This window comes from Sapajus apella, unplaced genomic scaffold, assembly GCF_009761245.1.
Source record: "Sapajus apella isolate SASKATOON/1434 unplaced genomic scaffold, GSC_monkey_1.0 scaffold44, whole genome shotgun sequence".
In the NCBI taxonomy this organism is placed as follows: domain Eukaryota; kingdom Metazoa; phylum Chordata; class Mammalia; order Primates; family Cebidae; genus Sapajus; species Sapajus apella.
Window position 1 is genome coordinate 1703274 of NW_022436984.1, and position 19307 is coordinate 1722580.

Consider the following 19307-nt stretch of genomic DNA (forward strand, 5'->3'; position numbering starts at 1 on the left):
ACTTAAGAATGTCTTTGATGAAGTAATAAAAACTATGAATTTTATAAAGTCATAACCCTTGAGTACACATGCTTTCAATATTCTGTGTGGCACAATGAGAAGTACACGTGGAGGGCTACTGCATACCAAAGTACATTGTCTCAAGGAAAATCATGAGGTGATTGAGTTCCAAGCTGAACTAGCTGCTTTTTCCTTATCCCTTTTTACTTGGAAGACTGACTGATGGATGAACTATGGTTACTCAGATTTACGCATTTAGAAGACATTTTCCCTTGTCTCTATTTTATTCCTGTCTTTTTCAGGCCTGTCACCATTGTGCTTATATTTCTGTGAGGCTCTAGTGTTTACAGAGCGTTTATTTATATCTGGTATTACAGATACAGATGGTCTGTGGATCTGAGTTGAATTACTTTAGCATATAATGCTGAATTTAGGTAGAGATAGAAAAAAATTAAAATTATAAAAGAATAAGAAACAAATTAAGTCTTCCAGGGCTAAAATTATGGTCTTCTAGGATATTTAAGTTTCTTGTTTTGTTACTACCCGGCTTTACACTTCACTGTTTCTGCCTATTCATGATGGAATTCCTCCTCGATTTTTCTGCAAGGATTTTTTAGAAGGCAGGAGAAATTGCCAATATCAAAAGATTTCTCTAACTTCCTCTCTGGGTTTATGGCTAACTAGAAGTAGTCTGTTCCTCTTAGATTTATTTCTATTACTCTTTTCCTCTACATCAATGTGTGAATGTGATACTGGATTTATATGAAATATCATTTTTAACTGGTCTTTTATTTGTTTTGACTTCTACAGAATCTTGCCTCCTGGAATCCTTCAAATCCTGAATGTCTCTTACTTGTGGTGAAGGAACTTGTGCAACAGTATCACCAGTTCCAATGTAGCCGCCTCCGGGAGAGCTCCCGCCTCATGTTTGAATACCAGACATTACTGGAAGAGCCACAATATGGAGAGAACATGGAAATTTATGCTGGGAAAAAAAACAACTGGGTAAGGAGTTTTGAGAATGGGAAAAAAGATTCATCTATAATAAAATAATCAATTCAGATGTCCATTTGTAAATCCTAGTCATTTCTTTAGATAAATGTGGTCTAGTTAGCCTGTATATGTTTCTCATAATGTAGAGTTTAAAGAGACCTTAATGTTTGTCTAGTTCATTGTGTTTCTCAAAGATATTATCTGGGAAGTTTATAAGGTTCAGAGTCTCATCCACAGCCCCAGATATTCAGCAGTCAGAGGTGGAACGTGAGGGCCTGTACCTGCTCCCAACCTCCATGTCGTTCTGATGTATATGGCTTGCAGGTCACATTGTGAGACACTAACAAGTTTCCCCTTCCTTTGAATGGAAGACTTCTCTAATTTCCTGGTCAGGTAAGAGAGGTCAGTCACTCTGGAAACAGCTAGTTTACATGGTGCCTTTTATATTTTCTTTTTGTAATTTACAATTACGTGATCCTTTAAAAATTCAAGTCAGATCTTACCACTCCTCTTCCCAGAACCTTCTGTACTTTTCTTTTTTCTCCCATGGTAAAAACTAAAGTCTTTCTAGTGGTATAAAAAACTGTAATTCCCATCACCGCCATCTTCCATCCATCATTAATTCCATCTGTTCATCTCCTACCTTCCTCTTTCAAATTCAGCTCCCCGCTGTGCTGCCGGCACACCAGGTATTCTCCTGCCCAAGAGTCTTTGCATAGGCTCTCTGTGGTCAGGTATGTTTCCCTCAGATATGCACATGGCTAGTACTATTCTTCCTTCAAACTTCTAAGGTTGTGTTCTCAATGATGCCCTGTTAACACCCTCAGCAGCCGTTTTGAGGTATAATTTACATATCATAAATTCACCTGTTTTAAGTGTACAGTTAAAAATGATTTTTTAAAAAATTTGCTGATTTGAGCAACCACCACCATTATCCAGTTTTAGAATGGTTCCATCACCCCAGTCAGATCCCTCATGTCCACTTACAGTTACTCTTGTTCCCACCTCCAGCCTTAGTCAATCACTAAACTACTTTCTATTTCTATAAATGTTCTTTTCTGGACATTTTTTGTGACGGAATCATACTACAGTATGTGGTTTTTTTGTGACTGATTTCTTTCACTTAGCCTGTGTTTGAGGTTCATCCATGTTGTGGCATGTATCACTACTTCATTTCTCTTTATGGCTGAATAATATTCCATTGAATAGATGTTCAACATTTTGTTTATCCATTTACCAGTGAATGGCCACTTGGATTGTTTCCACTTTTTGACTTTTATGAATAATGCTGCTGTAAGCATTCATGTGTAAGTATTGGTAATACCCCCTTTAAACATTGTGACTTGCGCCTGTACCCTCTCCTGCACTCTTTACTTTGCTCCACATGGTTTTTTTGCATCTCCTTTTAACATGCCATATAATTAATTAATGTATTAATTATATGTTGCTATGTAAAATAATCATTCCAAAACTTTCTTTCTAACAATAACATTTATTATCATAGTTTTTGGCAGCAATCTGGGTAAGCCCTTTGCCTTACAGGCTGTGCTTGAAGTGTTGGCAAGGGCGCTAGTCATCTCAGGGCTCAACTGGAGATGGAGTCATTATAAATGCATGCATGTGGTTGTTGGCATAATTCCATTCCTCATCGGTTGTTGAACTGAGGGCCTCAGTTCCAGTGCTGGCTGTTGTCTGGAGGCCACCTTCAGCTCCTAGCCTCTCTACAGGGCAGTGCACAAGATTCAGTGCAAGCAAGTAGGTGAGAGCAAGAGGGAATATGTGAGCAAGATAGAAGTCACAGTCTTTTATAACCAAATCTTGAAAGTAACAGGCCATCACTTTTGCTGTATTCTATTTGTTAGGTCCAGTATTCCACCTTCCCAACATACCTACACACCCTCCTACACACACCTACACACACACACACACACACACACACACGGAATTACATATAAGTGTGAATACTAGGGACCATTGGGAGCCACTTAGAGGGAGCCTACCACACTTATTTATTATGTTTATTGTGTGTCTGTCCACATTGGAATATAAAATCTCATGAGGGCGGGGATCTTTGTTTTGTTCACTGGCAAATCACAAACACCTGGAGCAGTGTTTCCCACCTCATTGCTATTCTATAAACATTTGTTGAATGAATGAATGAATAAACTCGAATTAAGCACGAATACGTTTAGGTGCTCATCTCTGCTAATTCCTTTAGGTTTCACTGTCTTTCCTTGGCTAAATACATGCTCCCTTTTATTCTTCAGCGTTTTCTTTTTCTTTTTTTGAGACAGAGTCTTGCTCTGTTGCCCAGGCTGGAGTGAAGTGGCACAATCTTGGCTCACTGCAACCTCCGCCTCCTGGGTTCAAGCAATTCTTCTGTCTCAGCCTCCTGAGTAGCTGGGACTACAAGTGCATACCACCATGTCTGGCTAATTTTTGTATTTTTAGTAAAGATGGGGTTTCACCATATTGGTCAGGCTGGTCTTGAACTCCTGACCTCAGGTGATCCATCCAACCTCGGCCTCCCAAAGTGCTGAGATTACAGACGTGAGCCACCATGCCTGGCCTCTTTGACTTTTTTTTAAAGGTTATGATTTCAAGGTTTTACACATGATTAATACCTTTGAATCAGCATGACGAAAATTTTTCTTATTACGAATCATGTTGTTTGTTCAGTTCAAGGTTTTTTTCCTTTTGTAAAGTCTTAAATTTATATTGTAGTAAAAGACATAACACTCAATTTTCGTTCTTTTCTATTTTTAAGTGTGCACTTCAGTAGTGTTAACTATATTCACATTGTTGTGCAACCGAGCTCTAGAACTTTTTAGTCTTGCAAACTAACCCATTAAACACTAATTCCTCCTCCCACCCCCAGCTCTTGGCAATCACTTTATTATTTGGGTTGTTTCTACTTCTTGGCTTTTGTGAATAATGCTACATTGAACTTAGGTGTGCAGCCATCTCTTTGAGATTCTGCTTTGAGTTCTTTGGGATATATACCTACAAGAGGGATTTCTAGATTATATAGTAATTCTATTTTTAATTTTTTGGGGAATTTCCCTACTGCTTTCCTTAACTACTGCACTATTTTACATTCCTGCCAACAATGCATGGTTCAAGGCTTAAACTATTGATTATTTTGAAATGTTAATCTGTTTATATGGTTAGTAAGGAAAACTTTGTTGAACTTGGTTTATCCTTTATCCCCAGCATTTTCCTTATTAAATAATCAACTTAATTGTCCTTACATAAATGGATGTTAGATTAATTGACATGACTTCTTGGTGAACCTGTGTTGTCTTTAGTGCTGACAAGCTCATCTGAAAACAGGAATAGCTGTCAAACTAACCAGTCTTCAGTTTTTAGGATTTGCCTTTCTGCCTTATTCCCTCTTTTTAATGTTAAGGCTGAAGTTGAATATAATCCAGTTTTATGGCATCCTTTGTTACCTAATAATTTTCAAAATGTTCAGTGGCTCAGCTAATACTTGAGTTGTAGTTCGTCTAGGTGTAGAAGTTTAAATTCATTTCAGGCAGATAGTTTGTATTTATAGTATTTTTTAAACTTCTATTTAATGTTACTGATATTTCTTTCTTTACTTACAAAACCTGCTACTGCTATACTTATCCCAGTTTATTTTGATTGGATATTAAGAAGCTTTTAAACATTGGTTATGGATTGGCAATGGTTATGGATTCAGGTCAAGTAAAGAAACTGAGAATCCTTGAACAAGGCAAAGTAGACCGAGGTTAAGCTTACCAGGCCTAGGGAAGGCCTAGTAGAAATGACACCTGAGACTATATATGAGTTGAAACCAGGGAGCAGGTCAAGAAACAGAGTATAAAAGTGAGTCTTGAGGGATGAACAAATTAGAGCTTGGCATGAGGGTTCAGGAATATGTTAAAGGACAGCCTGCTAGTGGAATCAAAATCTAGATCAAGAATCTGGAGATAAATACTGGACCTTGACAGAAAGAAAGGAGCTTGATTTTGAGCCAAGATTTTTTTTGGATCAGGGACTATATTAGTTTCCTACTGCTGCTGTAAAAATTACCACTAATTTGGTTGGCTTAAGGCCACACATTTATTATGTCATAGTTCTGAAGGGCAGAAGTCTGAAATGGGTCTCCCTGGGCCAAAATCAAGGTGGTGGCAAGGCTGCATGCCTTATGGAAGCTCTAAAGGAAACCATTTCAGGATACTGAAGAAACTTGCAGATAGGCTCTCTGGGACATTATCTTTTGGAGAAGCAGAAAAATCCTAGAAGACTGTTAGAAGTAAAAATATCCTGGAGATTTTTTAAGAAATTAAGCTCAGATCTTTAAGTAGATGATTTGCAAAAATTTAAATAAGAATGCAGTAGACAATTGGAAAAATAGTCGGGTAAATGGAAAACTGTCATGACAAACTTACTTGACTTCTTTAAGGTAGGTAAATATCGTAGACTTAGATGATATTTTCATTTTCAATGAAGCACTTGGTTATTCTTTCTTAGGATTCCACTGACTTATGCTCTTTTCTTAGTTGTTGGGATCTAAAGTTCCATCTAAAACTTTGGGTATAACTCTTGTCAGCCTCAGGTGTTTTGTGCAATGTCACAGGGCTTTTCCTTTGACCCTATCTTGTTAAGGGTTTTGTTAGGGACTTGAATAAAGCCATACAAAGTATGTGTTTCTTTTTTCTGCTAGCCCACAGCTTAAAAAGATATATATTATGAGAGATAACAGAATCAACATTAATAATTATTTTTATGTGCTGGAATGCTGCACCAGACTAACATGATACACTTTAGTAGGGCCAAGCCACTATGGGACTAATAGCTTTTATGGAAAGTCTACTATGCTAGGTTTTGAGTTTAAAGATAAAAGTAGATCAGATATGGCTTTGGCTCCTGAGGCTGTTAAAATCCAGTTAACAAGGTTCAATCCATATCTTTAAAATGAATTTGAACAATACTGGATAGATTACAACTCAAATGGAATATGCAGGCTGTATGAGCATTCAGCAGCAGAGCCAGTGACTGAGGAAGAGAGTGACCAAGGAAAGCCTTTACTGGTCAGCTGCTGACCGAGACCCTGAAGGAAGGTGGACGTAGATGGCTCTCTCAGGAGAGATGGTTAGTGGGGTGTATGACTGGTGAAAACTTAGGGGCATGACCTACATGGGGAACAAGAACTGTAAGCACATATTCAATTGGCTGTGATCAGTAAAACACATCTATTATGTCTTAGTGGCATTTTGAAACATGAGGACACTTTAATATGAAATAGATGGATATTTATTAATTAAATCATGAGGATAGTATATTCTCTAAATGAAACATTACAAGAATCAGTGGGTTCCCTCTGATCTGAATGGAAATTCAGGTATTTTAGTTTCTTCTGTTCCAAGTAGTCCATCTGATAAATATTTGCTATAAGGAATCTAAGACTGGGAATGAGTATTTAATTCCTTTGCATTACGCAGTTCTGTGTCTATTAGAGAGGATGGTCTTTACTGTTGTCATCACTGAATTTTTCTTTCTGCCACGTATATTTATATTCTTAAAAACATTTCTGCTCTAAAAGTATGAAGCGTTGAAAAACCTCTGCTATCAGTCTTCTAACAAGCCTGTGAATTTGAAATACACCATTCTCCCCACCCTGTGCAGACACTCTTCTCCCTGCCCCCTGAACCTCCATTTAGAGAGTTTTAGCAAGCACGCATTTGAAAGTAAACATTAACAAAAAATACCCACTCTTCATTGTTTAATTTTTTACCTTTCTCTTTTTATCAAGTTGTTTCTCCTTACTGCTTTGCTCATCTCCTTTAATGATTTTTAGGTATTGTATTCCTTGTCTATGCTGGTTTTATAATGTTTAAGAAATAGTAATAATAATTATAAAACTATAATGTTTAGGAAACACCTGTTTTTTTTTTTTAAACAGGTGAAAACAGATGCATATTGGAATATAAGCTTATATGTTAAGAATGAAGAACGCTATGCATCTGCCCATGCTTGGAGTCATTTTTAAAAAATGTATTATTTTATATTTTGTCAAATATTTTTATTTTGAAATAATTATAGATTTATAGTAAATTGCAAAGTAGAGATCCTGAATATGCTTCACTCAGTTTCCCCCAGTTGTTGCATTTTCTGTAACTATAATAAAATATAGAAACCAGGAAATTGACATTGGTGAAATGTATGTGTATAGTTCTGTGCCATTTCATCACACACGTAATTTCCTGTAACCACCATTGAAATCAAGATGCAGATATTCCATTACCACAAAGATCTCTACTGCTACCCGTTTGAGCAGAGCTATTTTTAAGATCATAATTTTAAAGTGATGAATTCCCATAATGTAAGAACTATTAAAAGCATATATCCTGTTTTGATATGACATATCAAAACAATGATACATCCTACGTTTTCTCAATGGGTAAATCCTAAGGTCTCATTTTATATGGCCTCTGTTTTATTATTATTATTATTTATTATCCCCATTTTATATTGCCTTGTTAATATTTTTGTCATGGACATGTGTATCAGAAGAACCAGTGTGTCTTAGTCCATTTTGTGTTGCTTACAACAGAACCTGAAATGAATACCTTATAAAGAAAAGGAATTTATTCCTTATAGTTATGGAAGTTGAGAAGTCCTAGGTTGAGAGGCTGCATCTGGTGAGAGCCTTCTTGCTGTTGGGGACTCTGTGCAAAGTCCCGAGCTGGTTCAGGGCATCACATGGCAAGACGGTTAAGCATGCTAACATGCTCACTTAGGTCTCTTTCTCATCTTGTAAAGCCACTAGGTCCTCGCCTATGATAATTCATGAATCCATTAACCCGTTAACCCGTGAAAGGCCCCACCACTCAATACTGCCACATTGGGGGTTAAATTTCAGCGTGAGTTTTGGAGAGGACAGATGTTCAAACACAGTGTTTATTAATTGCAACAAAGCACAATAAGCAAATTTGTGGATTTTATTTTGCTTTGTTTTGATTCCCAGAACTTAAAATTGGCTTATTGTACCTAACATTTTGATTAAAGTGTTATTTTTTGAGATATGAAATGTAAGTTTTGAGATATTCCAAAACTACATAGTTTACACATAAATATCACCAATGGGTGATCTGTGAGATAAAGCAGTTTTTAAAACATATTTTTTCCTTAATAATGATTTATGCTTTTATAATGGGATATGAGACAGTTAACTTTTTTGCTTGTATTTGACCCAAATCCTAGTAAGATTTAAAAAATCTTTGGCTCATCCATTAAGCTCTGATAACAATTAAAAATATTGTACAGAAAGGAAAGGAGCCATTTTGTGGTATCTCCTCCCTTGAGTTAATGTCTTAAGCTTCCATCGTGTCATCGTGCTGAGATATTATGTGTAAAGGGAAAGTATCTGAGCAGTGTTTGAGTCTGAGCTCCTCTACGCAGAGGCCATTTGAAGATATGTTGGAGAGGAAGAGTGATCTAGGGGGCAGGAGCTTTGGGTTTTCATTCTGCCACCAGTTCTTTCTGTGTGACTATAGGTTTTCCATGTGTCACTTGCCTGGAGAAAACTACACTGTTGTCTGGACCTTGACACAAAGGTTAAATTAGATCTTGTGTGGGAAACCGAGAGTTAAATAAATACGGAGTCAAGTAATACAAAGTATTATTATTATTATTAGCTCTTCTTGGTATATCATTCAAGTAAGTTATTATAATAGGTGTTCAATAAGTGCCAGTTCAATGATTGTTCCTGTATGACCTCTCAAAATGCTGTTAATCATAAAGTTACCATATGTGGACCAATAGAAGCTGTGACCTCTAAGGTGCAGATAAAGTGTAGAAAACAAAGTGAAAATTTTCTTACCAGGAGCAGTTTTGATGGACATCTGAGGATGGGAGAACAGATTTCAGAGTATTAGGAAGTGGGGGGAGAAGAGGAAGTAAATGCAATAGGTATAGACAGTTTTTGGAGGAAAAAGAAAAAGACATTGGCCAAAAGAGGCTGTCCTGTGGTCATTCCCATTAACCAGCTGGCATTTATCAGTCTGCTTGTGAGGAATCTTTCAGGTTTGTGGTATTTGGTAGCTTACGCAGGTCTTTAGGTATTTGCGGCAGTGAGTGTTTAGCTTAATGTGGGGATTAATGTTAATGGGAAAATGTCTAGAACTATGCTGTCCAATACAGGAGCTTCTAGTTAAACATGTGACTATTGAGCATTTGAAATGTGGCTAGTCTGAACTGAGATGTGTGTGCATGTGAAATACACACCAGAGTTTGAAGGATTAGTTAAAAAAAATCTCATTAATAATTTTTATATTGATTGCATGTGGAAATGGTTATATTTTAGATATATTGGGATGCATTATTGACTTTTCACCTGTCTCTTTTTGCCTTTTAAAATGTGACTATTAGAAAATGTTAAATAATCTTAAATTATATATATGGCTCACATTTGTGCTTTACATTTTTTTTCTCCGACAGCACTGGTCTAGTATGATAGGAGAGAAGGGCCAGAGTTGCTAAGAGAAAGATCAAAATATCTGGGCAGCCTGGAAGTGGATGGCCTTTTCCCTACTGGCCATGAGGATATAGTAGGTGCTCTGGTCATGCCAATTAGCTATATATAGCAGGGCATATAGGGACCTTCACCCGTAATTCCCCTTTAATTTTTGCTGCTTGGGAGTTATGTCCTGGTGGCATTTGACTTGGGGATTAACACGTGGTAGCTCCTTTGGAAAGGGTGTAGTGTGGTGGTCAGATAATGCTACAGTATACTCCAAGGAACTGACCAAATTTGTTTAGTTTTGTTTTTAACCACATGGAACTGTTAAGAGTTGAACATTATTTAAAATAAATGAACCATGACAGTGGCTCCCTTTTTAATTGCTTTTGTAATGGAATTTGTTGTACTGAATTTTGACTTGTATGTCAGTGGAAATACTTAAGATCTTGCTTACAAGATAGCTTGTATGTCTGGTTTTTAACCTTATTAATAAAAAGTAGTAATGTACATACCTAAATTACTTTATACCTCAAGACATTAAAGTTGAAAATGATAACTTTTAAAATCATGCTGACATTCAAAAGAACTCTGTTATTGTGTTTTAAATGGTAGAGGTATCAGTAGAAAATTCAAGTTTCTTTCAGCAGCAGGATGTATCCAGTGGAAAAGATCTTATTTTCAGGAAGCATACGAAACACAAAGGAAATCCTTTCCATTTCCTTTGCCTAACTTTCAGAACAGCATGTGGGGAATGACTCTAATTATGCTACCTTACTTATCTTTGTGAGGCCACTCATTTGTTCTGAAATCATGGGTGCATTGCCCCATCTCTTTGGTGACCATTTAGATGTAGTGTGCACTCCTTGCACAGTGTTCTCGCCATGGAGGAAATGGACAATTGTAAAAGGACCAGCTGAATTGGGTTTTAATACCTTTTCTTCACGTACTAAAAGACAAAGAATTCTGCATTTCAAGTATGCTGTAAGAAAAGTCTTCAGGTGTTTAAAAAATTGTGTTCAGAAATGTACAAATGATGCAATCTGTTTCCTTCCTCAGAAAAGAGTTTCCTAGTTTTTCAGTTATTTTCAAGAACTTATGGTACCATTAACTTACTTACTTCAAAGAACTGTGGAAATGTGTTGATTAGATCAGGGAGGTTCACCTACGCCAAACAGAATTCTTTCCTGGGAATTTGGAGTTAGTGCTGAGGAAATGAGATGGGTTTCTTTATGAGTAATTGGTCTGTAACATGTAAATCTGGGACCTTTTTTCTAATAACATCTAGTCAAAAGAATCAGAAGCTGGCAAATAGAAAGGAAAATGAAGTACAGACACAGCAGAGACAAGAGACTAAGAGAAAATTCTGTAGGCATTAGAATCTTTGGAACTGAGGCCATGCTATATTTTTATCCTTAGGTTTCATGAGATCCCTCATATCCTTTCAATAAATTCTCTTTTATTTATTCAACTGAGTTTGAATTGGAGTTCTGTCACTGGAAACTAAGTGTCCCAACTGAATTACTTCCAAAGCGTCCTGTGACTATCTCTGTCAAAACACTTACTACATCATACTATTTTGTTTAATTGTCAGTCTAGTCCAAATAGACTTTAAGTTCCTTGAGGACACATAGACTGTTTTGTCTTAAGATCTACATTATCTAGCCTAGTACTTGGCACAGTATGTGCTCAGGAAATATTTGATCAGTGAATGAATGAATAATGTATGAATTGTGGACATTTTATTATATATGCTTTTAGTTTTATTTTTTTAATTCCTTAAAAGTTTTTTGAATGGATAATATATTTATATTGTTCAAAACCAAAGTCTATGTAAAGTAACATAGTGAAAAGTCTCCCTCCCATCTTTGTCCTTTGTCCACCCAAATCATACCACTTTCCTTCTATCCAGGTAAGCACTAATATATCTTTTTCCTAGTATAAATTTTCAGAGTTAGTTTGTGCATATATAAGCAAATACTAATATATATTCCCCCTTTTTATGCAAATGGTAACGTTTATTATACACTGTCTTGGACCTTTCTTTTGACTTAATCTAGCTCAGAGATTTTTTTCCCTGTATAAACATGTATAGAACTCCCTTTTTCTTTATACAGTTGTATGTTATTACCGTGTACAATTGAATTATAATTTGTTAAATCTGAACTTTATTATTGGACATTAGTTTTGCTTCTAATCTTTCACTATTATAAACAATACTGTAATAATCTTGTATATATGTGTCACTCTGCATGTGTTCAGGTATGTCTGTAAGGTAAACCATTAGAAATGGAATTACTGGATCAAAGATTATGTGTTCATAATTTTATTGTCAAAATGACTTCTATAAAGTTTATACAGGTTTATTAATCCAGCAGCAATATATGAAAATGGTTGTTTCTCCACAGTATTATAAATAGTATATTAGCATATTTGTAGAATTTCTGTCAAGTTGTACTTTTTTTAATGGCCAACTAGCTCCTTACTCTTCACAAATAACAGCTCAGAGCTCTGAGCAAAATATAAAGCCATTTGTCTGAAAACACCAGAGAGTGATCAAAGCAGGCAAATACTGGATGCACATTGATACTTGGAAGAAGGGAAAGCAGAGCCTTGATATTATGGGATAGTATCAAAATGTTTAACATATAGGAAACTAGAGTCCTAGAAGGGGAAGAGAAAACAGGAAAGCAGGAAATAATAGATAGCACATATATTTCCAAATATGGTGAAAAACAAATGTACAGATTGAAGAAGCTCAACAAACCCCAGCTGGGATAAATGCAAGGAAGAATTAAAACAAAACATTATGGTAAAAATACTGATAACCAAACATAAGGAGAAACTCATCAGTGACCAGAGAAAAATTATGCTTTATATACAGTTCCCTCTCATTGCTTTTCTTCTTTAGACTTTTCCTGTCTGGTGTTATTTACTTTTCCTTCTGGTCTTTTGACTTAGCTTTAAAAAAAATTCCCTCAAAGTAATGAGCCCCCAACCCTAGATGGTTCATTTCTTCCTGGAATTTGCTCTCGGAGCACTGTGCCCTTTGATAGCGTTTATCATAGATTATAATTTATTTTATTTTATTAATTTTTTATTTTAGATTCAGGGAGTACATGTACAGGTTTACTATAGGGTTATGTTGTATGATGTTAAGGTTTTGGTTTCTGTTGATCCTGTCACCCAAATACTGAATTAGTACTCAATAGGAAGTTTTTCAACTCTTGTTCCCTTTCTTTCCTCCCACCTTTTGGAGTCCCCCTTGTCTGTTGTTCCCATGGTTATGTCCGTGTGTACCCAGTGTTTAGCTCCCACTTAAAAGTGAAAACATGTGGTATATGGTTTTCTGTTTCTGCATTAGTTTCCTTAGGACAATGATCTCCAGCTACATCCATTTTGCTGCAGAGGACATGATTTTGTTCTGTTTTTATTTCTGTGTAGTAGTCTATGGTATATACGTACCACATTTAAAAAATCTAATTCACCATTGATGGGCACCCTTAAGACAAGGTAGTTTCCATGTCTTTGCTATTGTAAACAGTGCTGTAATAAACATACAAGTGCAGGTGTCCTTTTGGTAGAGTGATTTATTTTCCTTTGGGTATATACCCAGTAGTAGCATTGCTGGATCAAATGGTAGTTCTATTTTTAGTTCTTTGAGAAGTCTTCAAACTGCTCCTCACCTGCCTGAATTAACTTTCATTCCCACTAACAGTGTTTAAGTGTTTCCATTTCTCCACACAGGTTATAATTTATAGGAGTGATTGCTTTAATTTATGTCTGACTCACCTACTAGACTGTAAGCTCCATAAGGGCAGTGGTCCTATGTCTTTTACTTACTAGTTTACAATGTCTAGCAGACTACTTGACATATTTTAGGCCCTTAATACGTCGTCATGAATGGATGAATAGGCCTTGAGTCTTGAGATTGAGCTCTGTGACTCCTTGTTATGCTCTCTCAATAGGCAAGTTTCTTGACTGTTCTAAGCCTCAGTGTTCTCATTTCTAAAATGGATATAAATAAATTTTATCTACCAAGCAGGGTTCTGGGGATAGTTAAATGACATATTTTAGAAAACATTTTGTAAATTATAAAATTCTAATTAGACTAACTTTGAGTTTCCTTTTCACATGTAGTGTGTATTTATGCATGTGCTAAGGAACAATCTCCAGATTTAGGCTTACTGGTTTTCAGAGTCCATTTGAAGAATCAGCTTTACCAGTTTGTCACGCAGCTAAAGTTATAATCACTCTTGAGTGTTTCTTAGCTATTAGCTATCTAAGTGGTAAGAGCTGTCAATTTCAGATAAAAGCTTGTTTGTTGACAAGGGAAGTGTCTCTAAGAAAGGAAATAAAAATTTCCCTTACAGAGCAACCTGAACTTGGACTCCATTCTGCACAAAATATCTACCTGTCACTTCTAAAAGGAGAAAAAAACGATCACAACTGTGATTACCAGAAGAAAAGCTTAGACCTAATAAACTGCCAAAACTGAGATTCTCGTTAGTTTAAGTTACTTGCCAACGTACTATAACTTGAAAAAAGGAAAGATGCACATATTTATTGCTAATGCTGGGGAAATTGCCATTAAGGCAGTTGGCAGAAAGGCTGACATTTTAACAGTCATAGGTTAGATAATTTTCTACATCTATCCAAGAGAAGATTTTGACCAAGGACAGTTAAAAAAAAAAAAAAAATCAAATTATTCTGTTCACTTGGCGGCATCTAAATGTCTCATTTTCAGCTTACAGAAAAGATTGCTGTGAAAGCAATCTTTGACATTACAACCGAGTGACCATAAATTGCTTGAATAGCTGTTGGAAATTCAAATATAAAACCACACGAAAGTCATTATCTGAGGTGGAACAAGGAGTTTTCACTTGTTTTGCTCTTCATTTACTGTTTATAACTTAATTTTACATTAAGATTGTTTTAAAATTATCATGTACTCAGTTTCAGAGAAGATGATTAGCTTATAGGTCACAAGGAAAATCAGTGCCAGAATGGAAAACTGAATTCTTGAGTCTTAGTGTTCAACATTTCCAGTGCTGTCAGAAACAAGTGTTGAGTTTTCTTTGTTCTTCTAATGGCAAAATAAGGAATGTATGGTAGGCTTGAAAGTTGGCAATCATAAAGTGCTTTTTATGGTTTCCCAAATTCCCTTCATAGTATTGTTTCTTTTCTTATGAATTTAGTTTTGTAAATCAGCCTGTTGCTGATAAACAAAAATTTATATTAGTCCTGGGACCAAGATTTCTTTCAGTATGACATTAGTTGTGTAAATCAGCCTGTTGCCAATAAACACAAATTTATATTAATTCCAGGATCAACATTTTGAGAAGGAATAAAGTAGGGATCATCTGAGAGTTTTTAAAAGAATGTTGGTCTAAAATAGCTGGTAGAATAAAAATATATTGTACAAACTAAAATAGGGCAAAAGAGCTAAAATGCAGTGCATGGACTAAAATAACTAGCAGTTCAAATGAGTCCAAGTGCTAAATATGTAATTATCTTTCCTATTACCTTATATGTACAAGAGTTATTTTAACTTTTAAAATCCTACATTTCACTTTTGTTGTTGTTTATATATGTATGTATATGTAAAAAACAGGCATATATATACACACACACCACTGAGTTTAACAAACCAAAAGTTTTGAAATTGCATTTTAACTTACAGGTTGACATTTTACACTAGTAGGTAGAAATGGTTATTTATTTATCGGTAGGTTGTTTGACTTATACACTGAAAATGAAGAAATAACTTGAGTTTGGTTTATCAACATCTCTCCAACTCCCTTCCCCAAACTCTTTGAATTCCATGGTACTTTTTAAAAGCTTGCCTCAATATCCCCAGGAATGACTTAACAGTTGTTCCACATAGTCATAGTAGCCATTTTCTTATTCACTAATTTTATGAATGGTTGTTGCACATCCTCTAGGGGTTTAGAAATTGCTCATACCATCGAGGAGAGAGTTTCTGGGTGCCTTTGTTCCATGTTAGTGCTTATTTGCTGCTGTAACTCTGACCTTCTTGCCATCTCCTGAACATGGAGGCACACTCATGCATCAACCCTTTTTATACTTGCTGTTCTCTTTGCCTGGGGTGTTTGTCCTTCAGATCCACATAGTTTGTTTCTTACCCTCTTTCCATCTTTGCTCAGTTGTTACCTTGTCAAATTACTCTGTGAAGGCGCTAAATCTTGACCATTTGAGAGTTTTGAGCAAACAAGGATCAGAATCCAAGCGATGTGTTGAAAGAATCACTCTGCCTGTTGTCATGAGAATAAACTGCAGGCGAACAATGGCTGACACAGGGGCAATTGCCTTTGTCCAGGCTGGAGATCAGTTCAGGTGGTTATGGAGGTGGTGAAAAGTGGTTGGACTCAGGATACATTTTGAAGGGAGAGTCAAAACGTCAATATATATATATATTTTTTGAGACGGAGTTTCGCTCTTGTTACCCAGGCTGGAGTGCAATGGCGTGATCTCAGCTCACCACAACCTCCGCCTCCTGGGTTCAGGCAATTCTCCTGCCCCAGCCTCCTGAGTCGCTGGGATTACAGGCACGCGCCACCATGCCCCGCTAATTTTTTGTATTTTTAGTAGAGACGGGGTTTCACCATGTTGACCAGGATGGTCTCGATCTCTTGACCTCATGATCCACCTGCCTCGGCCTCCCACAGTGCTGGGATTACAGGCTTGAGCCACCGCGCCCGGCCAAAACGTCAATATTTTGAAGGAAGACTCAGGATATATTTTGAAGGGAGAGTTAACAGGATTTGCTGCCACTTTGAATGTGGAGTGAGAGGGAAAGATAGGAGTCAAAAATGATTCTAGGTTTTTGGCCTGAGTGACCGAAAGAATGGAATTGCTATTTACTGAAATAAGGAATAAATATCAAGAGAAGAGCACTAAATCAGGAATTTTGTTTTATTTATAGGAGTTTGATAAATGGAATTTGAATTTAAAAAAAGGTCTGGGATGGAGATACACAAGTTGGGAGTCATCAGCATATATATTATTTAAAGTCATGAGCTTGGATGAGATCCTCTGAGCATAAAATAAAGAAAAGGAATCTTAGAGTTAAGCCTAGGCATACCCCAAACTCCAGTGTTCGGGGGTTGAGACCAGAGGGAAGGCCAGTAAGGTAGAGAAACTGGGACTTTGGAAACCAAGTAAAGAATGTTTTACCAAGTAAAAAAAGAAAAGAGTGATTAGCGATGTCATAATGCTTCTGGTAGAACACTTAAGATGAAGACCAAGAAATGATCATTGAATTTGGCAATGGGGAGGTCATTGATGACCTTGAGGACCTGTTTTGGTGGAGTAGTGGTAGGGAAGGGCTAACTGGAGAGGGCTTAAGAAAATAATAAACGAGGAAATGTAGACCTGAAATGTAGATTAATTTTTATAAGGAATTATTTTTTATTTTTTATTTTTTTATTATTTTTTTTTAGAGGAAGAACGAGAGAAAGAAAGAAAAATAATAAAAAAAAAGAAAAAGAATAAAGGAAAGGAAGAAAGAGGAAGAGGAAGAGGGAGAGAGAACAGGGGTGTTGCTTTATTGCCTGGGCTAGAATGCAGTCTAAAACTGGGTATGCCTGTAATTGTGTTTAATAATAGAGACATTAAAAAAAAAAATGAGGGAAGAAAATAATTAACAAGCAGCCAACCAATATTTCACTTAAACCTGTAAATATGTGTGATGTAGTACTGATAAGAGTGTATATTTTGTGTATTTAAAGTGGAGAGTTCTATAAATGTTAATTAAATCTACTTGTTCTGGATCTGAGTTCAAGTCCTGAATATCGATGTTAACTTTCTGTCTCATTGATCTGTCTAATATTGATGTTGAAGTCTCCCACTATTCTTGTGTGGGGGTCCAAGTCTCTTTATAAGTCTTATGTATCTGGGTATTTCTGTATTGGGTGCATATATATTTAGGATCTTTAGCTCTTCTTGTTACATTGATCCTTTTATCTTTATGTAATATCCTTCTTTGCTTCTTTTGATCTTCGTTGCTTTGAAATCTATTTTATCAGCAAAAATTGCAACTCCTGCTTTCTATTTATTTATTTTTGCTCTCCATTTGGTTGGTAAATTTTTCTCCATACCTTTGTTTTGAGTCTTTGTGTATCCTTGCATGTGAGGTGGATCTGGATGTAGCATACCAATGGGTCTTGGCTTTTTTTGCCTGTCTGTGTCTTTGGATTGGGGGATTTAGTCGATTTAAATTTAGAATTAATAACAATATATGTGTGTTTGATACTGTCATTTAATGTTAGCGGGCTGTTTTGCCCATTAGTTGATGCAATTTCTTAATTATGTTGATGTTCTTTATTTTTTGGTATTTTTTAGAAAGGCTGATACTGGTTGTTCCTTTCTATTTGTAGTGGTTCTTTCAGAAGCTCTTGTAAAGCAGGCCTGGTGGTGATGAAATCTCTGAGTGCTTGCTTGTTCACAAAAGATTTTATTTTTCCTTCGCTTATGAAGCTTAGTTTGGCTGGATGTAAAATTCTGGGTTGAAAGTTCTTTTCTTTAAGGATGTTGAATATTGGCCCCCACTCTCTTCTGTCTTGTAGGGTTTCTGCTGAGAGATCTGCTGTGAGTCTGATGGGCTTCCCTTTATGGGTAACCTGACCTTTCTGGCTGCCCTCAGTATTTTCTCTTTTGTTTCAACCCTGGTGAATCTGGCGATTATGTGCCTTGAGGTTGGTCTTCTTGAGGAATATTTTTGTGGTGTTCTCTGTATTTCCTGGAGTTGAATATTGTCCTGCCTTGCTAGGTTGGGAAAGTTTTCCTGAATAATATCCTGAAGCATATTTTCCAGCTTGGATTGATTCTCTTCGTCACATTCAGGTACACGTAGATTAGGTATCAAGCATAGATTAGGTCTTTTCACATAGTCCCATATTTCTTGGAGACTTTGCTCGTTCTTTTTTATCCTTTTTTCTCTAATCTTGTCTTTTTGTTTTATTTCATGAAGTTGTTCTTCGACCTCTGATATCTTTTCTTCTGCTTGATCAATTCGGCTGTTAAAACTTGTGCATAGTTCGCGAAGTTCTCGTGTTGTATTTTTCAGCTCCATTAATTCACTTATATTCCTCTCTAAATTGTGTGTTATTGTTAACATTTCGTCAAACCTTTTTTCAAAGTTCTTAGTTTCTTTGCATTGGGTTAGAACAAGTTCTTTTAATTCCCAGAAGTTTCTTATCAACCACTTTTTAAAGTCTGCTTCTGCTAATGGAACACAGTCTTTCTCCATCAGGCCTTGTTCTGTTGCTGATGAGGAACTGTGATTCCCCTGCAGAGGGAGAGGCATTCTGATTTTGGGTATTCTCAGCCTTTTTAGGCTGGTTTCTTCCCTTAGTATAAATTTATCCATCTGTGGTCTTTATAATTACCGTCTTTATAGTTGGGTTTCTGAATGGACGTCCAACTTGTTGATTCCCGGCGCTAGAATCTGAGCAACCCACTGTGCCGGCCAAAACAGCGGCTTTAAGATTGATGGTGCTTTTCTGACTGGGCACCAAGAACCGCCACACCAAGGCAGCGGCAAAACCGCCTCACCGGCCTCAAGAGTCGTGCCGGCGACACGTGGGGCTCCTCCGCTGGGAATCTCCTGGTGGGTGAGCAACAAAAATTGATCTGAAAGTGTGGCGTCCTCTCCTTCTCTGCTGCAATCCCGAGCTGCTAGTGATCAGCCATCTTGGATCTCTCTCTGGAATTATTTTTTAAAGTAAAACAGAGAAATGAAATGGGAGCTGCAGAAGGTTATAAAGTGAATGGAGACATTTAAAAAATGATGTTTACGTGCTGATGG

General features: G+C 36.5%; 1 protein-coding gene across 5 annotated transcripts in view; it reads left to right on the forward strand.

Moving 5' to 3' along the window:
• BABAM2 (BRISC and BRCA1 A complex member 2) overlaps positions 1-19307 on the forward strand; it is a 450034-nt gene that overhangs the window by 142043 nt on the left and 288684 nt on the right. For all 5 annotated transcript variants that reach the window (XM_032239490.1, XM_032239488.1, XM_032239489.1 and 2 more), the window contains exon 5: positions 811-1005. In XM_032239490.1, the coding sequence (XP_032095381.1) occupies positions 811-1005 (195 nt within the window). The remainder of the gene's footprint in view (positions 1-810; positions 1006-19307) is intronic.